The 20,366-nt window shown below is 41.6% G+C and overlaps 1 protein-coding gene across 17 annotated transcripts in view; it reads left to right on the top strand.

The window, feature by feature from the left end:
• CAMK2D (calcium/calmodulin dependent protein kinase II delta) overlaps positions 1-20,366 on the top strand; it is a 120,062-nt gene that overhangs the window by 29,305 nt on the left and 70,391 nt on the right. For all 17 annotated transcript variants that reach the window (XM_058024633.1, XM_058024646.1, XM_058024642.1 and 14 more), the window contains exon 3: positions 16,852-16,911. In XM_058024633.1, coding sequence (XP_057880616.1) covers positions 16,852-16,911 — 60 coding nt within the window. The remainder of the gene's footprint in view (positions 1-16,851; positions 16,912-20,366) is intronic.

Here is a 20,366-nt window from a genome sequence, read left to right as displayed (position 1 = left end):
TAAAATCACATCTGTGTGGAGCTGATCTCACCTTGCAGTATTTAAAACATGAAAGGGTAACTGTTCTTAGTGGTTCACCACTTAGATTGCTCCAGGGGAAATTTGGGGTTCGTAACTCACTCTGAGCACGTCTGAAGTTGGTGAGGGTAATTTGATTAATGTTAGTGTGATTTGAATGTGGCATGTCAATCAAGAAGGCATGTTAATCAAGGGGCAGTAATGCCTCTCTGATACTTTTCACTCTTGCTTTTACTGCAGGGAATTATGTTCAGAATTTCTACTCTGTGATTTCTTATGTGCATCAGCACTGGCCTGATTCCTTGCATGGTAAGGAGGCAGTTGCACAGAGGATGTTCTTGGCAGACAGAAATAAAAATAAAGACCCCATTTTGTTCACAGAAGTTTTGTTGTTGGTAGTAATTCAATTTGATTTTTGAGTTCTAGGACAAGATTGCTTTTCGAAAAAATGTTAATTTTGTAATGAAGTCCATGTGGATATAAGGGAATGCAAGTTGTTTTGTCCCGATTTTTTAAGAAAAGCTGTTCCAGAAGCAGGATCAAAGTTCTAAAATCAAAGTTCAAAGTTCTCATCTATGTTAGTATGGTGCCAATGGAATGCTATCCTGGTTATACTCAACACAGGTAATAACTGGCTTGAATGCCTCATTTCTGGCATTAAACATTGACTTTCTTTCAGAAGTAGTGGGTGCTAAGTTTCAAAGATGGCTTGCAAAATACCGAAATGGCCTAAAATACTGTGTTCTGGAGTATGATGGTCAACCCCAGAAGATGTCAGTCACTTTTGGAAGGAGGTTGCAGTGTCAGGGGTCTCTGCCTCCCTGGCCATGGCTGGCACTGCTCTCTGCCTGGCTGCTGAAAGGCAGCAGTTCCCAGCTCAGCCAGGACTGACCATCCATCTCCCTGGGCTCTCTTTGGGTGGCATTTGCTTGATTCTTCAAGCTGCGAGTCCTTGAAGTGCTGCTGAAGTATTTCAGTGGTGCTATTTCAGCCTTCCAGTGTATTAAAATGTCCCCGTGGGTATATAGTGCAAACACAAGCCTCATTATCACATTTTTGTTTTGCTTTTTGACAAAGTGATTACACGTTGAAGAAGTTTGTTACTCACTCCAAGCTGCTAATTTTCATAATCTATTGGAGATACTGAGTTGATAAAAATAAACATGTCTCTTAAATCCTAAACGGGTTGCCAAAACTGCACATGGTGAGTGGCAGCTTCTTAAAACACTTCTTCCTTACACCTGAAGCTGTAAAATAGCACTTTGCAAGAGCTCAGCTTTGGAATTCAGGCTGGTAAATCACTGGAGTTGGGAAATCTTGATTTTGTTGCAGAATTGACACTTTCCTGAGTACTGCACTCAGATGCTTTAAGTATGGGAACTCCAGTGTTTAGAGTGGTGGAGTCTCATTTAAAATACATTCCAAAAGTTACTGCTTAGGGAAAGGCATTTATTTTATTGTAGAACAATGAAAAAGTAGTAAAGAAATGACACACTACTACCAAAATTGCATTTATGTCAGCATTGCTAAAAATGCAACATGAATTAATGTTTTTTTAAAGAACCACTTAGTGTGGTGTTAGTAGTTAAAACATAAACTTTGCAACTGTTCCTTCTAATGTGAAGTTTTTGCTTCAGTTTTTATAGGTTAATTTCCCTGAGAGTAAGGTCTTGCTTGTTTAATTTCCTAATGGCCAGACCTTTCCTCAGGTAGGATTGTGTGTTATTATGTGGATTTACTATGCTGTGAAAAGGAGGTGAGGATGGGGATGCTTACATGTATGTGATGTCAGCACTGAAGCCTGACTCCTGAATGGAATTCAGCACCTTTAGCTGGGCCAGGAGGAAACCCAATTTTACTGAAGCTGGAAAATTTCCTGTACCAGATGGTCCAAACAGACTTAGGTTGTCCTTTATTCCAACTAACTGGATTTGTGGCATTTGCTACCAGTGAACTCTCAAGTTGTGGGATGGCTTTAGTAGCAAGTTGTCAGGCTGGTGCTGGATCCTGGGGAGTGTCTCACTGCAGGCCCTTGGTGTGTTTCAGCTGACACGGTGAGAAATGCATTTCAGTGGCTGCAGAGTCTGCAGTGCATGGAATCCCTGCTTTTTGAGGCTGCTCCAGCCTGAGGTGCACAGATCAAGTGGAAGCTGTTCAGTGCTGCTGTCTCAGCACTGCAATCAAGTACTTTTTACATTTGTTCATATTCCCTGTGCTCTTAACACGGCTGTGGTTTGCTTTTACCTTTTTTGCTTCTGACATTGAAGTTGGTACTTCACCCTTGCTCAGTCATTTCATATTTGCAAATTCCACATCTCCAGCTGCTTCGTATCTGTATCCATGGGATTCACTAAAGCACACTCAAACAGAGAGCACTTCCAATGGCAACTTTTTTATTTAACTTGTATGCAGGATTGTTTACAAATGTAGAGCAGGGATTCCTAAAAATGTGCACAAATGTGAACGTGGAGGCCCAAAGCCTATATTTGGGACTTTATTCTGGGAAAGGGAATTTCTAGGAATGAGATACATAATTATAAATCTGTTTCAGCTTGAGAATTAAGAGGGAAGTGCAAATCTTGCACCTGAAACCTGTCTAGCTTTCCATTTGGCTATCTAGGTCACTGCTGTTAATATGTTAATATTTCTACATTTTATCTTGAGAACCTGAGCTCTGATGTCCTTTAGACAGATGTTTTCCTAAGCTTTATTTGTAAAGAAGTTATAAATTCAGTTGATAGTGACTCCTTCCTGGTAATAGGCCATCAGGCTGTTCACACAGGAGCAGAAGGCAAAGCAGTTGGTGCACATGGCTTGTGCAGCAAAATGTTTTGTGGTGAGTGTACAGGGGAGCTTCCTGGTTTCACACTGAAAGCCCACAGACTGAAGCTTGACTCTGGTATATGTAAACCTCATTTGCTGTGAAGCTGCACAGTAAATTTTAGTTGTCTTTTCAGTGTGCTTTGTGCTTTTACTCTCTCAGGACTGTGGTTCTCTTGGCCTCTGCAGGCATGACAGAAGTGTTTTTGTTGTTGTTCCATGGCCCTTGCAAAGGTGAAGTCTTCATGTTTTTATTAGCAGTGGCAATACCTAAATATTTTCTCATGCTGGCAGTTTCTCTGACAGCTCACACTGAGGCTGTTGAAGCCAGCTTGAGTGGGAGCACCAGAGCTTAGGAGTGAGAGCACTGTGCTCAAAGCCTTGAAGGAGATACAGCAGGGGCTAATGATTTGGCATCAAACTAAAAGCACAGTTTGGACTTCACAAATGATGAGACAAGTCTGTGTTCCAGATCAAAGACTTGTTAGTAATAAAGAGTTGATTTCCTGCCTCTGTATTTTTAAAACTTCTAAAGAACAGCTGTCACAGTGTAGTTAAATTGAGGATTTTTTTATTTTAAGTCTTTTGTCCTTTGATTACAGTATTAGTAAAAGTATTGGTGTAGTTTTTTATTCTTAGCGGGAAAGTTGGTTTTATTTTTTGTGTATTTTGGTTGATGATTGGATTTTTTTTTTCAAAGGCCAAGACATTGATAATAAGTACTTCTTCTGTTTTCATAATTTCTTTGTGGTTAGTGCATGCTTAAGAAACTTCAAGTGTAACTTCCTTTTAGCAGCCACTTGGCAAAGGCTTTGGCTGTAGTTTGATTCACAAGGTCGCATCAAGAGAGATCTTTTTTGGAAGATAAAAATGTTCATGTAATACTTCATCTTATTTTTGTATTCCTGATAGTTGCACGGGTCACCAGCTCTTCACTGGTATCTTTGGAGTGTTTTTAAAAAGTAGCAATAGAGGAAATTCTCCAGAGAGTTACATTAGAAATAAAACTAATAAAGATAAACGAGTTAAATGGCTTCAAAACATCCAATTAAAAATTAAAGGCAACAGAAGAGTTTGTATAAACCCCGTGGGAGGAAAAACTGAAGCAAGCCATGTCCAATAAATCTTCTAGGCTAGCTTAAAATATATGGCAACAGTTACTTTGTTCAGATGTGTTTCTTTTGTATGGTAGCGCTGCTGCTTCCATGGATTCTTAAAAAAAAAATCCAACAAGGCAGCAGCTTAATTTCTGTCTGCCTGTGACTGGGGCCTTTGAGGAGGGAGGCAACAAAATAGATAATTGTCAGTGTCTCTTTCAGTATAAGGTGTATTTGCTACTTCTACAGCCTCTTTGTGGTGCTGAATCGTCTTTTGGCTGCAGACACAGATACCGATACTCTTATGGTAAAAGCTGGCTTGTGGGATGTTTGAGTGAATTTTAATTAGATGGGAAACAACTCCAGGAGCCAAGTTTTTGCAGCATGAGTCACGATGTGCGTGCGGTGGAGCAGTTCCATCAGTGAGAGTTCTCCCAGAGAAATGACTACAGTGCCTGGCCCTCTGCCAAGCAAGGGTGTGAGTTTCTGGCTTTGTTTACTGAGGTGACTATTAGCTTTTCTCTGAGTAAGAGCTCCTCCAAATTCCTAATTGAAAAAAAATCTACCTTTTGACAAGTGTTAAACTCGGGAATGGGCAGCTGACCGTGAACTTTGTGACAGAGGTAATTGTGCAGCTGTGATAACCAAGATTTTGGTGCTCTGTGGTGCCTTTGCCACGTGGTGGGTGCTGGGTGAGGTTGTGCTCTCCTTGCAGAGCAGGACTTGTGTTGTCAGTGTCACACGTGTGGGAAGGCTGGAGGTGCCTGTGTTCATCCATGGTGCACCATAACCTGCACACAGCTCATGAATCAGGCTGCAGGAATGGCCCAGTTGGGCACTCCAGAGCCACGTTTTCCATGGCAGCATCACTCTGTTCAGCACTTTGCAAGGGAGCACATCCTAGGCATCATGCAGGAGTTGGAGCTGCCTGAGGAGCAAAAAGGGGGCAGATTGCAGAGAAAAATCTGCTCAGCTCTCTTTGTGGTAGGTGTCATTGCATGCTTGGTTCAGGCAGTGCAGGACTAGGTGCCAGAAACCATGCTCTCCACACCTAGTCTGGGGAATTGAGGGGATTTCTGCTAGCAGCCTGATCCTGGTGATCTTGCCAGCAAGTGTCTGTCGTGATGGACGCCCTCTTCAGGCTACAGATGGCTTCCTTTCACTTCCTTTCACCTGAGCAATCACAAACTGCTCTGGTGTGCAAAGGGGCAGAGTGGATACAGTTAATTGGGTTAAGTGGGATAGCTGAGTGACAAGTTCATGGCAGATTAGTCAGGTGCTGTTAATAAAATAACCATTACCTAAGCAGCAAACTCCTTTGAGTTCTTAACATGGGAAACATCTTCTCAGTTGCACAAGTGCAGTCTTGATGTACCAGGAGCTGAAGGCTTTGAAGAATGTGTGTGCTCCTGTGGTGGCATGAAACAGGTAATCCTGCTTTGAAAAGGCTATTGGAGAGCTTGGTTTAACACCAGTCCAGACTTTGGAACCCTCTCTGGAAAATGCCTCTGAGTGTTTGCTCAAGGAATGAGGATGTGCCAATCATTTGAAACGCTTTTGTGTGCAGACTCTGAGGCCAAATGTCCATGACAGTTGGCTGTTGTGGGGTGTCCAGCATCTGGGATTCCTTGAGGCTGATGGCTCCTGGAGTCCCCCCTGGCTGAGGCTGGGCTGCTGCATCCCCCTGCCCCAGCAGCTGCCCAGGAGCACGTGCAGATGGCTTTGGTACAGCTCCAAGGATGGGCACTGCCCAGCCCACCTCAGGCAGCCAGGGCCGGTGTCAGTCACTCTCACGAGGAACTATGAGCTGTACTGGAAAGAAGCTGAGAGTTGCTGCTCTGCAGTGTTTTTATCAATGCTTTGTGTGTCAGTTCTTGGATGCTGTGGGAGAGAAGGTGCTGTGGTCCTTTTTCTGTGCTGAACTACAAAGCCTTTCCATCTCTGAGAGTTGTTCCAAACTGGCTGGGAGCTCTTGGAATTAGCTGAAAGGACAGTGGGCAAATACAGCATATGAGTAATGAACTTCTGGTTTATAAATTTGGTATAGCAGTGGGACTATTTCCCCAGTGCTTTGCTGGGAATTCAATTAGAAGTGGCAGTTTTAATTAAATAACACAACTGGGGGCTGGGTTATTTCTCTCCTCCAGCTCCTCAGTTTTAAAGGAGAAAAGTTGGGGGTTTATCTACAGTAGTTTCATTTTCTACAATAGTTTCAGTTATTCCATATGCTGAGTAGAACGTTGAGCTGTACCAGGGAAACCACACTGAATGTGGTGGTTTAATGATAGTGGTACGTAACATCCATAATTTAAGGTATTTCCATTAAATAACTTTTTTGGTTATTCAGCAGATTCCAGGAAAAAAACAGCAGTACCAAAGGCTGATTCTTAGAGGGAAGAGGAATTGAACAGAACATTATTTTTAATTTTTTGTTTTTATGTAACCCTTATCTGGTTGAGAGGTTTTCTGCTGAGTAAATTGAAATTCTTTCCTCTTAGTCTGAATTACGTTTAATTCTTGTGGTTTAGTTGTGGTTTGGGCTTCGTGTTTTTTTGGAGGGGGGATGGGTTGTCATGGGTGTCTGCTGTATTTTGCCAGTGCCCCATGCTGTGATTTTTTTCAAAGCTGTGCTTGCATCAGTGATTGGGCTTTGGCAATAGAACATCTCCCATACAATCTCTAATCAGAATAATAAAATTCCTGACTGAAAGTGAAAGCGTGGGTACTTAAAAAAATGATGTTGCTGTAAATATGTTCTTATATACTTATGTTCTCTAAATCATCAGGCTAATCAGATTCAATGATTTCCCAATTAATATTGATTACTTTCCTGTTTTCTAACATCAGTAAAATACTGTGCAATGCTAATATCAATGATGCTCCAGTATTTCCCTCTTAGACAGCTAGTATTTGTCACTGGGCCAGAATTTGGAGTCTCTGCAATATTAAAACATCTTCCCTGAATTCTTTTTTACAGAAACAAGGGATAAACATTCATTATCTGGTAAGGGCTGTTGGATGGGTTTGTTCTACCCCTGAGAGTTTGTGCTTTTCAAAGATTGATCCCATCTTCCGTGCTCTTTAAGTGGAAGCAGGGATGAACCTGAGACCGTGAGAAACTGGGATGCATTGACTGTTGTTTTACATAGTGGGGTTATTGGGTGGTTCTTTTATTTTCCTGAGGTACAGAATGATTTACTTGCCCTGTTTGTTTTGCCAACAGAGAGATAACCCGGTTTCCTGCTGTTTCCCAAGAAGCTCGGTGGCTTGGGAAAAGGCCAGCAGCTTGGGAGCTAACACTACGCGTGCAAATAGACAAGTGTTAATTCCCTTAATAGTGGGGAAAAGCTTAAATCCCTTTAGGCAGGTTTTGTGCAACCACTGTCCATTAAGGAGGATGCCTTTCCTCCTGGGGCCTCCTGCCTCCAGCACTAGATGATGGCTTCATCTTCTGCAGGAATTCTGTATACTTACACTCCTTTGGTTATCTTATATATCCTTTTGAATGTCTTACATACACTGATTACATTCTGTATCTTCTGGGCATAGCATATGGTACGCTGTGCAGAATGCAAGGCAAACACACCTTTAAGGGAGAGAGTTTGTTTACCCAGGAAATCCCCCAAATTTGTCAAAAGCTGAAGTTTAACTACCTGTTAATGCTTGCTTGAACTTTTATTTGTGGCTGGTTATAAAAATCTTGTTTATTTTCTCCTAGCCTTAATTAAAAGAAGAAAAAAAGCCTCTGACTTCCTTGCCTGGGAGCATCTTTATTCTCTGTCTGTAGAATAAGTGGAGTGATGCAGCTGTTGAGTCAGACATGTCTTACTGAAATAAGACAAATTAGGAATTTCATAGAATCCTGGAATGGTTAGGGCCAGAGAGGGCCTTGAAAGTCATCTCATTCCACCCCCTGCCACAGACACCTTCCACTGTCCCAGGTTGCTCCAAGCCCCCTCCAGCCTGGCCTTGAATGCTTGCGGGGACAAGGCAACCAGAGCTTCTCTGGGCACCCTGTGCCGGGGCCTGCCCACCCTCACAGGGAAGGCTTTTATCCTTGGAGCTAGTCTGACCTGTTGTTAATTGGAAGCCCTTTCCCCCTGTCCTGTCACTCAAGGCTGTTGTCCCAAGTCCCTTTCCAGCCCTCCTGTGACCCTTCAGGCATGGGAAGGGGCTCTCAGGTCTTCCTGAAGCCTCCTCTTCTCCAGGCTGAGCACCCTGAGCTCTCCCAGCCTGGCTCCAGAGCCATCCCATCTCTCTGAGCATCCTTATGGCCTCCTCAACTCACTGCAGCATGGCCCCATCTTATCCTGGGGCCTCCCCGGTGGGGCCTGGACACAGCACTGCAGGTGGGATCCCCTGAGAGTGGAGTCAAGGGTGTAAGAGCCTGAATGAGGGATGTGGGACTCCAGGGGCTCTCCAAAATGCAGTTTATTCCATCCAAGAGGTTACAGCAGCCCAGGGTTCTGGGTGACAGAGCTGTGCCCACAGCTGCAGGGAGCCCTGGAGACCCTTTGGTTTTGGTTACAATGCATTCTATACTTTTCTTTGCTGAGTATCTTAATGCAGTAGAACCAATCTATACCTTAACTTTTATCCATAGCTTATCATAACTCCTGTAATTACCATATTCATGTTACTATTCTCCCATCACTAAAAGTTAGTACATTACAGTTCAAGCTAGAAGTTGTTTTTTCAGTTTTCTGGCAGTGGAAAATTCTGAGACCTTTTTTCTACTTGCAACTTTGCTGACTTGTTTGCCTGTGCTCTCTTTCTGCTTGGTAAAAACATCTTCTTGTTTGAGATGGGTTTATCCTTTGCTCTAAGCCATAAAAACCCCTTCTGACTAACACACCCTTTGCCTCCTTGGTTATCCAGTAAGGCTGGCTCAGCAATTCTTTTCTTCTGTATCAAAACTTGCTTCCATCTCTATTCCTTCATCGGACTCTACATTTAAAAATCTTCCTGCTGAGCACACATATCTGTGGGACTTTCTTGTCACATTTTCATCCTTCCCTACAAAGGGGACGAGTTGCCTCCCTTGACCTGCTGGCCACAATTCTTTGGATGCAGAATGTGGTTGGATTTCTGGGCTACACATGTGCCTTGCCAGTCATGTTCAAGGTGCATTTGGCCTTGTTGAGCCTTCCTGAGGGTCCTGCTGGCCCAGCTGCCCAGGCTGGCAAGGTCCCTCTGGGTGCCATCCCTTCCATGAGCCTGGCAAACCCAGCACGGGGCTCTGTGCTGTTGGCAGACTCGCTGAGGGGGCACTCAATGCCATTGTCCTCATCCCTGACAAAGGTGTCCCAACGCTTGCCCTGAGGAATGCCACTTGTCACTGGCTTCCACTTGGACATTGGCTCTCCTCTGTGATTTGGTTTTTAATGCAAACACTCCTTTTGGGCACTATCTTTCACAAGTATGTGTTTGCAAGGCTAGCATTTCTTTTTTTAATGATCTAAAAATAATGTCAAGACAATCCTCTTGCAAAAGACCATACTCACGTAGCTTAGATGTTGTGGCATTACTGTCCTGGTATCAAAGATTGCTGTAATATAAAGCTTCAGATGGTTAAATGCTATTCATGCACATGGTATTTGAGGAGGAGATTTGTTTTTATTATGAGCAAAGGCTTAGCAACTTAGCAGAAAAAATTAATACAGTGGGTTAGTCATAATCCACTTCTTTGTTTTAAAGCAAGTGAACGGATGGAAGGCAATCAAGTTACAACTTAATGTGGAACTCCTTTTTGAGTGTATTATTTCTATTGTTTGAGCTTTTTATGGGCCATGTAGAAATAGTGACTTTACCTATGACTACTGTTTGCTAAAGACTAAGGTTTAGGCATCAGGATATTTTTATTAATGCAATAATATCTTTAGTCCTCTAATACTAGTGCAGCCTACTGTTATTTTTGATGAAATGTCCTGTAGGCATGTGCTTATGTATTCTTAGTGGTTTTTCTTGTTATGAGAAGCTTTGGCTTTGATGTGCTGCTTAAATTTCCTCTGAGTCATAATGGTAGGTGCCAAACCATTGTTTTTGTTCTATTTGGACTTGATTCGAGTTCTACAGTTGTTTCCTCCTAGGGAGTTAAAGTCCGTGCGCTTTTATTAAGATAAATGTCAGTGATTTGGAGTGTATTTGCATAAAAGAAGCCCTTAGTCTCTGGTAGGTTAAGTCATGTGTAATGTTCAGCTTTAAAGTAACAGTGACTACAGGAAATATTGGAAATAAAAGTTGTTGACCTTTTCTGCACAATAGAATTTCCCTTTCTATTAAATGTGGAACACTGTCTCATCCATAAGCTGTCAGCAAACTGAACATCCTCAGTGGTCATCCACTCTTTAAAAAAATTCACAAACAATTAATGCAACACCTTGTAGAAATTACATCTGTGAGGCAAAAGATGGTGACCATTGGTAGGATTTCTAAAAATAAGGGTTGCCAAAGTGAAAACATCAAGTCAGAGTTGAGAATTTGCTCTTTGCAGCAGCTTCAAAATCAGGAACTTCTGCATGTCCCAGCCAAGTGGCTGTCACAAATCATGACTTGACACCAGTCTTGGATGTAGTAATTACTCATTTATATTAAAATAAGCTGGCATCAGTCAGAAGCTCACAATTTATTTCAAATTACCAATCTGCTACCTACATATTGCAGTAGCTGACAGTGTTTTGACTTTATATGAAGCTGTATTTTTTTCTTTTGTTATTAGACAATATTGTTTTAATAACATTTGTAAGGAAAATGAGCATTTCTCATGCATGTCTTGCTGCATCATTTGAGAATTTGAGGGTGCCTTCAAAATTTTAGTGTCAGACAGAAGTCTGCTCAGAGTTTACAGCATTGTTAACGGATTTAATGTGTTTAAGATGGGCTCTGTAGGACTGGAGTTCAGCAAGGCTGTCAAGTCAAGTACATCCTGCAGCCCATCCTCTCCAGTGAACCATTTGAGTGCAAACAGATGCTTTAGTGTTCATTAGATTGATGGGTCCACACCTCAAGTTCCACGCATCTCTTGATTATTTTTCTGAACTTACTTTCGATTCCTGACATCTTTTTTTCCAAATATTGTTTCCTGAAAATTGCAACTTTCTGCAGGAAATGAGCCAAGAGAACTGAGAAGCTTAAAGAAATTTTAACAGCTCAGTAGAAAATAGAAGCTAGAAAAAAATGAGAAGTACTGAATGCACTCACATATTTATCAGCAGAATTTAAACAAGTAGAGGGCAGGCACTTTAAGTTGAGAACCAAAAATAAAAGGAGGGCAGTGAAATAAGGGAAAATGAAAGACATGCAGTTATGTAGGAATGGAAGGGGATTGGCTGAAGAAGACTTGGCTGACCATCAGCTCTAGGAATTGGCAAATTTGAGTCACAAAGGAAAATAAACTGCTCTAGGGACAGAAGGAGGCAGCAAGGGGAAGATGAGGATGTAAAGTGCATTCAGGTTTTCCTGTTATGGCAAATGTATGCCTTGCATGAGGATGTATCAGGGAGGTGCTACAAGGTGCAGCTCTGGATGGGTCAGATGAAAAGACGACAAGATGGAGCACAGGGTGCACAGAGTTAAGTGGCAGGTGCAGGTTGGTGGCAAACAGATGGAGGTGACCAGGTGATCACACTCACACTTCTGTCTCTCAGGCCCTTTCTGTTTACTTTGGCACTGGAGAGTTTACAGTACTCCACTCTGTTCCAGTAGATGTGCTGTTTATATAATGAAATAATAGATATAAAACTGCTGTATGTAGTTGTGGACATACCTTATATAGAAAACAATAATTAACATGTATATATAACAGCAGTTCTGGACTTCCACTAATATTATTCTTGTTTTTCTGAGTCAGAAGAGTGAAGGAAGTGAATTGCCAGCTGGCTCTTTCAATCCACAGCAAATGAGAGTATGAAAAGGTGAAAAAATAGCATTTCTTAGCTTGAGCTCAGTAATGTGTGCCTGTGTGCTCTTGGGAACTGTTTAAAGGCTCCCAACAATTGGGTAAAGTCCAGTTTGCAATCGTATTATTCTGTTATCTCTTCTTTCTGTTCATTATGGACATGGTTAAACACAAATCATGGAAATAAATGAAGTCATGCGGGCTCAGTGCTTTGCTATTAATGTCACATGTTGTCTTCACTCCTTTTGCCAGCTCGTGTGAAGTCAGGTACTCGTCAGTTTTAGCAGCAGTGCTAGAAACAGCACAAATGCAGGAATATCTGTGCCTCTTGGTCATAGCAGGTGTCGTAGAAATCAGGGATAAAGTGTCCAAAGAAGTGCCCTAAAGATACTTGCAGTACTCTGCCTCTGTAATCTGTGCTTTGTAGATGGGAATCGGGTCTCTGTGTCCATTATCAATTTCTCACACGCTGTGAAGGGTAAAACATTAACACACAAAGCGGGTGGGAAGTGGAAGAAAGCCTTGCAGGAGCATCAGTCAGCTGAGAACTGTTATTGTTGCAGCTGAGTACAAACGTGCCTTTTGTTTTCTGAATGCTGTGGGGCAGAATTTGCAGTTCTACAGGTGTGGGGCTTGTTCATTATTTCATAAAGCATCTTGAATTAATATCTTTTGCTTTTCCTTGATATTCAGCCACTCAGTGGAGACAAGTGTGTCTGGGAACACAGCCACAGAAATAACTGGAGGCACACTCAGTGCCCTGATTTCTGCTCTGTTGATGCTTTTGAGCAGTGGCCTAATGGCAGAATTGGCTGTGCTATTGTTGTTGTGGGCTCCTGCCCATTGTGGAGCGGGGTATCCATGGAGAAGATGCCTTTGTACCAATGAACACCTGGTGTGTGACTGCTGGGGAGCATTAGGAGGGGCTGGGATTGTTTATTCCAAGAATGGCCCACTTTCCCAGCTATAAATACAGGGAAGAGAGGAATAAGTAACAACTCTGTTCAAATATCTCCCCAGGAGCAGGTACTGAATGCTGGAGCATTCATTTTGAAAAAGTGCTGTTGGGAATTGAAGGCCTGTATTGCTTAGCATTTACTTCTTTAGGAATAACCGGGGAGCTAACTGAGGTCTGTCTGTGAGCACTGCTGTAGCATGAACTCAGTAATAGAAAATTCAAAGAGCTGTGTGATGGACTGTTACATGAATAAATGTGGTTCTTGTTTTATCTTACCAGCTGAAAATGAATGCTTGCAAAATGCTAAAGGTCTGTAAATTGCCTTTCATTAGAAGGAGCTCAGGCAGGGGCTTAGTGATGGAATTGGTCCCCACTGTCATGGTTTGAGCAAAGAGGCAGCTAAACACAGCCTCCCTCCCTCCCTCTTCCCACACCCTCAGGAGGACTGGGGAGACAATCAGAGGAAATAAAACTAAGATTTTTGGGTTGAGTTAAAGATAGTTCACTAAGACAGAAAAGGAAGGGAGAATAATAATAAGTAATAGGAGGAGGATGATGACAAAAGAATTAAAACATACAAAACAAGTGATGCATGATGCAGCTGTTCATGGACCAGTGTCTACTCAGTTCCTGAGTAGCAGCCCCAGCCAGCTTCCCCCAGGTTTATCACAGAGTGTTTGGGATTGGAAAGGACCTCTGGAAATCCTCTAATCCAGTCGCCTGCTAACGTGGGTTCAGCTGGAGTGGGTTGCACAGGATGCTGTCCAGGTGAATGTAAGAAAACAAATATTGATACTGCTGCAAATTAGTTATTTTATCAGCCTACCTAGTAGAAACTGAATGCAGGCAGTCTAATTTTCTGAATCTGGTGTCATAAATTATATTATTAGCTTTGGGTCTATTAGAACATCATCATATGAATGAGAACTAGTTCAAGATTTTAAGTTTATACAGTCTATTATTACCCCCAGTTTTACAGCTATATTCTGTCTTTTTCAGTTTCACAGAATTTCATTAGTTATTGTAAAGGCTGAGATTTTAATGGTTCAGTGCATTAAATCTTGTTGTTTTCTTTTTTTTTTTTCATGGCTCTGTATCTGATTAAACTTGTAGGTGGCTGCAAGGTTTTTTTCCATCAATAAACCCACATTATTCTCATTGCTGCTTCTTTCCAATGCTATCAGTGGTTGACAGGCAGTGATCTTTTTCCAATCTTTGAAATGGGCTGTTGCTGTGGTAGAGGCCATTGCTCACTTACGGAGACTTGCTTTCCTAAAGTAATCTAGAATTTGTAAAGCATTCCTTCTTCTGCATTTGCTTTGCTGTGTTTTGAGCTTGTATTTTTCAACTAATTACAATTTCTTAAGCAGACAATGTAGGAGACCTGTTTGTAATTGAGTCCAGGTAATTAAAATCGAGCAAGGGAAACAAGTATATAAATGTACTTGTGCGTTCCCTTTTTATTATCTGTGACTTTCAAGCTTGGCTTCTTGCTCCTGATAATAATTTTTCCTGGTTTGTGTTTACCTAGCAGGTAAAGCAGTTTTAGCTGGTGAATGATATGTTGTCAAATTTGAGAGGAATTAGCTCTTTGATCTTGATAAGTGACATATTATTGCATTTATTTTTTCCTCAACTTTTCCTGTGCTACTGTTGTAACATAAACATTTGACACCAGATGCTAGCCCAAACTTTCTCAGGCTTTGGGGAGTTTGTGCCTCCTGGGTACTTTCCCTGGCTGTGTGGCAGGAGCCTTGTTTCCCAGTGGGCTGTGCAGTGGCACACCTTACCCTTCAGATGTTTGGGAGCTGAGTGCTGGAAGTATTTTGGTGTGCCCTGCCCTCTGACATTCACCTTTAGCTTCCCAGCACTTGAGCCCTGGCAGGAGGCAGGGTAACACAAATAGCTGCGGGTGGCACAGCAGTGGCAGTTGCAAGGACTTGTAAATAAACCCAGTGCAGGATTTCCTAAAACTCAGAGAACAAATGTGCAGGTTTTAGAGGAGAATACTTTTCTTGGATATCACATGAAGTTAAATTTGCATTTGGTCCCACCCCCAAACACTTAGACACTGCAGACTTACTCTTCTGACAACACTAAAGAATGCTCTGTTTCTTTGGAAGTGCAGCTGTCATCTTCTGGACCTTAATGTCCACTGAATCCCTGGCTCAGGGAGCATTTAATGCTCTTTCTGCTGCCTCAGCACAGTGTGCAGGCTGTGAGGTACCTGCAGGCACCCAGCAAGTGACTGCATCACTTCATACTGACTAACAGCAATTGCTGTGACACAAACAACTGAAGGAGTTAAATGCAGATTTTCATTGTTCTGATTTCAGCAGAGAACTCTTGCTTGGTGTCCATCAATATACAGGTGCAGTTTGGAGTAAAAACCTGAGAATATATAATGCAGTCAATAATAATGATGATGATGTAGATGTTACCTTCACGTATTGCAGTGCGTGCAGCAGCATCTCTAAGATGTTTTTACTGTGATTTGAAAAATATCAGGTGTGCTTTTTTAATCAATACAGTTATAATCAATAAATTACATGAATCACATCTAGTGTCAGTTCAGAAGCTGTGATATAGCAGTTGATAGCAAAGAAACTTCAACTGTTTATACATCATATTCACAGTTGGAGGTGAAGTTCTTTATTATAGCTGTGTTATTCCTGAAGAGTCGACACGGGAGGTTTTTAGCACTTCATAGAAGCCTGTGGGACACCTTCCAGGTTTCTGGCTGTGCTGCCTGATCTGTAAATATAGCTGGAGGTGGTACAGAGCAGCCTTGGAAAGTAGAGCTGGTAGTGCACCAGAGCCACAGCTCCCACACTACGTGTCCAATAGCCTCTGGATTGTTTCTTTGCTTTTGAGGCAAGGTTCACATTTTCATCCTTGTTCTCACCCCAGCTTAGTTCAGTTTGCCTTGCAGATCATCTCCCTGCGTGCTCTGGGTAATGTGCCAAGTGCTCAGCCCAAGATTAAGTTACAGCCAGAGCTGCTGGACATGAAGGTACTGTAACTGTAGATGTCTGTGCTTATGTTTCAGCCTTGCTGCAGCTGAATTCAAAAACATTAATGGGAAACCTCAGTGGCAGAGTTTAACTTTAGAAAAAGAGCTTTAAGCTTATGTTGCAGGTTTCTAGTTCTTTTTAATACTTTGAACTTCTGATTTCTTCTTTTTTTTTAGTAAATTATGAAGGTAAAGAGGGTTAAGCTGACAAATTTTCTCGTGCAAGCGGAGGAGGCCCTTAGGCCTCAGCAAGTATGATGGGTCAGTTGACAAGCAGTGACTAGCTCAAGAACTATCCCAGTTCTTAAAAGCATGTGATAAAAATCTAAACTGTTACATATGTAAAATTGTTTCACTTGTTGTTAGAGTTGACTGCAAATATTAGGAAGTACGAACTGCAGAAAAATGAAAATTAAACAAGTTTTCCTTCTTGTTCTTTCCTCCAGATTTAAAACATGCTGTCAGAAACTTGAAGTGTTAAGTATTTTAAAGGTGGTGTTTGCTTTCTCTGTTTTATTTTAAATCTGTTGCTACAGTTCTCTTGACCTACATATCTAACTGGACACTTTGCAGTAAGAATTGAACTTCTTAATTCTAACATCTGATGCTAAATTTTTTACTCTGAAGAGTTGCCATCAAAGCAACTTTTTCTAAACTTGTTCATTTCTTAATATTTTCAAGATTCAAAGCATATTCTTTACATTTCAAGCAGTTCTGTTTTCCAAAGTTGGTATTATTTTGGAATGTTTATGTTGTCTATTGTAAAGAACAGAGCTTGACACCAGCAGTAGTATTTTATCTCCAGAAAAGACTGTTAGAGCTCCAAGAGTACAAGTCCAGAGCTCCAGCCTACTGCTCTACCCAAAGGTAAAAAAACCAATCAATTCAATATTACAGTTTGGGTGAAAATATTAGTGGATCTAAATAAAGGAGACATTTTTTACAGATCCCATCAGATGATGATAATGTGATGATTATTTAAAGCAAATACTCTAAACTATGTTAATCTTCATACTAACAGCAACTGTTTTGCTTTCTTTTGATGCAGATCACCAGAAACTGGAGAGAGAAGCTAGAATCTGTCGTCTCCTGAAGCATCCTAATATCGGTAGGAACATTTCATTGCTTTGTCCATTATTTATCAGTTTGGAAAATTTAGGGGAAATGGAAATTAACAAATACAAAGAGCAGCTCAGAAAGCAAGTGCCAGTAACTCCAGTCAGGACTCTTTCCTTATCACGTGGTGTTCCTTATGAATTCTGCTGCGGGATGCAATAATCTGATGGATCACCTGCAGCAGTGTGCAGTGTTCTCATCTCTGAGCCTTTGCTCTGCCAGAGCTCTCTGTGCCAGGGGTTTGGGGGGGTTTGGAGCAGTGTGCAGGAGGGGCTGTTTGCAGGATTGTTCATGATTTTTGGAGACCTGCAGAAGGATTTCAGCTGACAGTGTCTGTTGCACGATGAGACAGACCAATGTCAATAATTAGTGCTGGTTTTAGTGAGATGCTTATTTTATATTTTGTTTTGTGCTTGAGATTCTGTCCTTCCAAGTTGAAGAAAGCTCTCTCCTTTTTATTTCCAGAGTTGTGTGTTGTAACCATATAAAGCAAAAAAATAAAGTTATTTTGGAGGGTGGGGTATGTCTGTCTCTTTGCTTTAGAAACAGTGTAGACAGGTAAGTACCTTGAACTTAAGAGTGTAGCTGGATTTTTCAGTTTTTCATACACTGAATTATATGCCAAGGGTATCTCTCACAAGAATATTTGCTGTACCTGAGACTTCTGCAGAAGGGGAGGAATTTCCTGTTTGTTATGGCATTTTTAGACTAATAAAATTGGTGCCTGTGATGACTTAAGTTTTAGCTTTCATATTTTTCAGATTCTGTACTGCTTTGGTGTGTAACTCTGAACTTCATATAAAATGTTAGCAAGTTCTCTTCACAGGGTAGTCAGACCAAACAGTCCTTCTCCAGCCTGAGAACCAAGGACACTGTTGTAGTTTCAGGCCCAAAGAACTATAAACAATGGAGAATTGAGGAGAGCAATCTGGGAGGATGGGCCTTGGTAATCTGAAGCTGTAATTGAATCATTAACCCCGATATGTAAATGGGCCAAACTTATAACAGTCTGAACATTTGTGAGCTGTCATCCATCTTGCATCCCTTTTGGGTCCATCTTGGGCAGAGCCACAGCCTGGCTCTTTATTCAAAGGTGGAGGTGGATCCTTTGAAGAAATACCTACTTTATTGCTTTAACTCTGTCTAGCCTTTGTTCCAGGCAGCCTCTTGAGGCATCACCTGGGATGAAATCAGCTCCTTCCTTGTAATGATAAATAGGAAGTGAAAACAAGCGTACCATGGCTCAAAATGACATGTCAAATTTCTGCAGCATCTCTCTTAAGCTTACAGGTTTGACCTAGAAATTTGGTTAAAAAGGAAGAGGAGTGTTATTTGTGCTATTTTATCTTACCAAAGGTTTTGCATTGTAAAATGGTGAGAGCTATGCAAATGTACAAGTGCTTTTAGGGAGGAGCTGCAGCCCTTCTGCAGCTGTGGTTACACACATGGTGTAGTCAGACTCCAGAGCCATCCACCTGGGCCTTACTAGCACCAGAACACATTTATGAGCATCCACAAGTTGGGGAAAATGAACAAAAGACAAGAGTGAACTGATGCAGGGGAAAGGCTGAAATGCACAGAATTCAGTTGAAACAAAAGTCTAAATTGGTTCCATGTGGTCACAAGTCTTCAGTTTTTCAAGTGGCTTGTTGAGCAGTGTAGGATGGAGTTCAGCTCCTCTGGCAGGCCAGCTGTTCCACATGCACAGTTTGTATCTGTGAGGTTTGGCTTGGAGTGCAAACAGGCAATGACAGCCTGGGTGACAGGCAGATAGGGCTCTGCAAGTCTGCACAAACTGTGCATCACCACCTGCACCAAGGTGTGCAGTTCAAGAGGGAATGGACAAAGTGTTCTGCCCCTGTTTCAGAAACACTGCCATGTTTTAGATCTGCCTGAGACGAGATTTTCATGACCTGGAATTACCATGCTAGGGTTTGGCAGCAGATATTGTGTTCTGTCATGTTCCTTCTCCTGCAGCCATGCCCTCAGCCAGCTAAATGATCACCCTAAAATCATTCCAAGTGCTGCCAGCACCCCACTGGAGCTCTTATGCTTGAGTCACTATGACATCCCTGTGTAAATTGTCATCTCTGGTGAGTAATGGAGCTGCATCACATCAGGAAGCACAAAGAGTGAAAAAGGAAGTGTGCCAGAGGAGGGGAGCTCAGCTCTTACAATAAGTATGTGTAAGTTAAGAAAAATAAGAAAAAAATGGTAACTTTTTTTCTTCAGTGTGATTTCTGTAGGAAAGCAGAAGTCTAGTTTAATTGATGGGGTGGTTTCTCAAAGATGACTGTGTACAGGGAGTTATTTTTGGAAAGCTAAATAAGGCTGAATGTTAAATGATTCTGTTTCTGTGCAGTCCTTACTGTCCATGTTCATAGCCAAGAAGTGTCATGGAAATCTTCCTTGAAGAAGTTGTTTCTCTTCTACAAGCAGGGCTCCAGTACATCTCTGAAAGCTGAGCTTTTCTGTACAGACACTGCTTTGCACATAACTAATTCTGTTAATTTTTCAGCATCTTTCTTCTCTTCATCCTTTTCATAAATCTGTGATTTCTTCTCTGTCCAGCCTTGTATTTACGATGTCTAATGAATGGTGTAGGAAAAACAAGGAAAATGGATTGCAAGCAGTATTTTCTGTTGTCCTTTTTCCCATCTCCATTTCCCACTTAAGTAATGTATGTATGAAAGTTTAAAACCCACAGAATTTCCTCATCCTTTCCCCATACAGCTACTCCTCACCAATACTCACTGTTGTGATTTCTACCTCTTCTTACCTCAGCCCTTTAATATCACTGTAGTAAAAAGAGCCCTACTGAATTTTGTGTGGCCATTAAAATGAGGCACAAGCCTCATTAGCTGAACTTGCAGGCTTTGAGAAGAAACTTTGAAAGGGGTTCAGAATCCTTTGTTTCCCATCAGTCTTTGGCCATTCTGGTATTTTCTCCTCTTCCAGCTGTACTTGAGTAATCTGGCCTGTGCTACACTGTGGTAGGAAATTTCTAGGCAAACACAGCTCATGTTCCTGTGGTAACAGAGCTCCTGGGCTGCAGGGGGCTGTGCATTAGTGTGATTTTCAGCATTGCTGTGTTTCTCAGGGTCTTACTCTGGTGACATGGCTGTACATCAGTGTGTAGAGAGTTGCTTTTTTAAGAGTTTCAAATGGATGAAAATGTAGGTTAAGCCTTGCTGTTTGGAGAACCCAGTGCTTTATCTTTGTGAGATTGCACATCGAGTTACAATAAAAGCTTACTTCCTTTGGTGAGCACGTACCCACACAGGATTTGTCATCTTGGGTAACTATTACTTTTCCAGAAGTTCCATGTGTACTAATGCTCCCATTTTTTTTAATTTAGAAGTTTGGAAAGAAAATTGCTAAGTAATAATCTCTTTACCAAGAAATCTACTGTCATTTTCCTGATTTTCTCCTTTATCTTTTTCTGGT

Source organism: Melospiza georgiana, chromosome 5, assembly GCF_028018845.1.
Source record: "Melospiza georgiana isolate bMelGeo1 chromosome 5, bMelGeo1.pri, whole genome shotgun sequence".
NCBI lineage: Eukaryota > Metazoa > Chordata > Aves > Passeriformes > Passerellidae > Melospiza > Melospiza georgiana.
The sequence above is the reverse complement of the archived record's forward strand: the minus strand, read 5'-3'. Positions and strand labels throughout refer to the sequence as shown.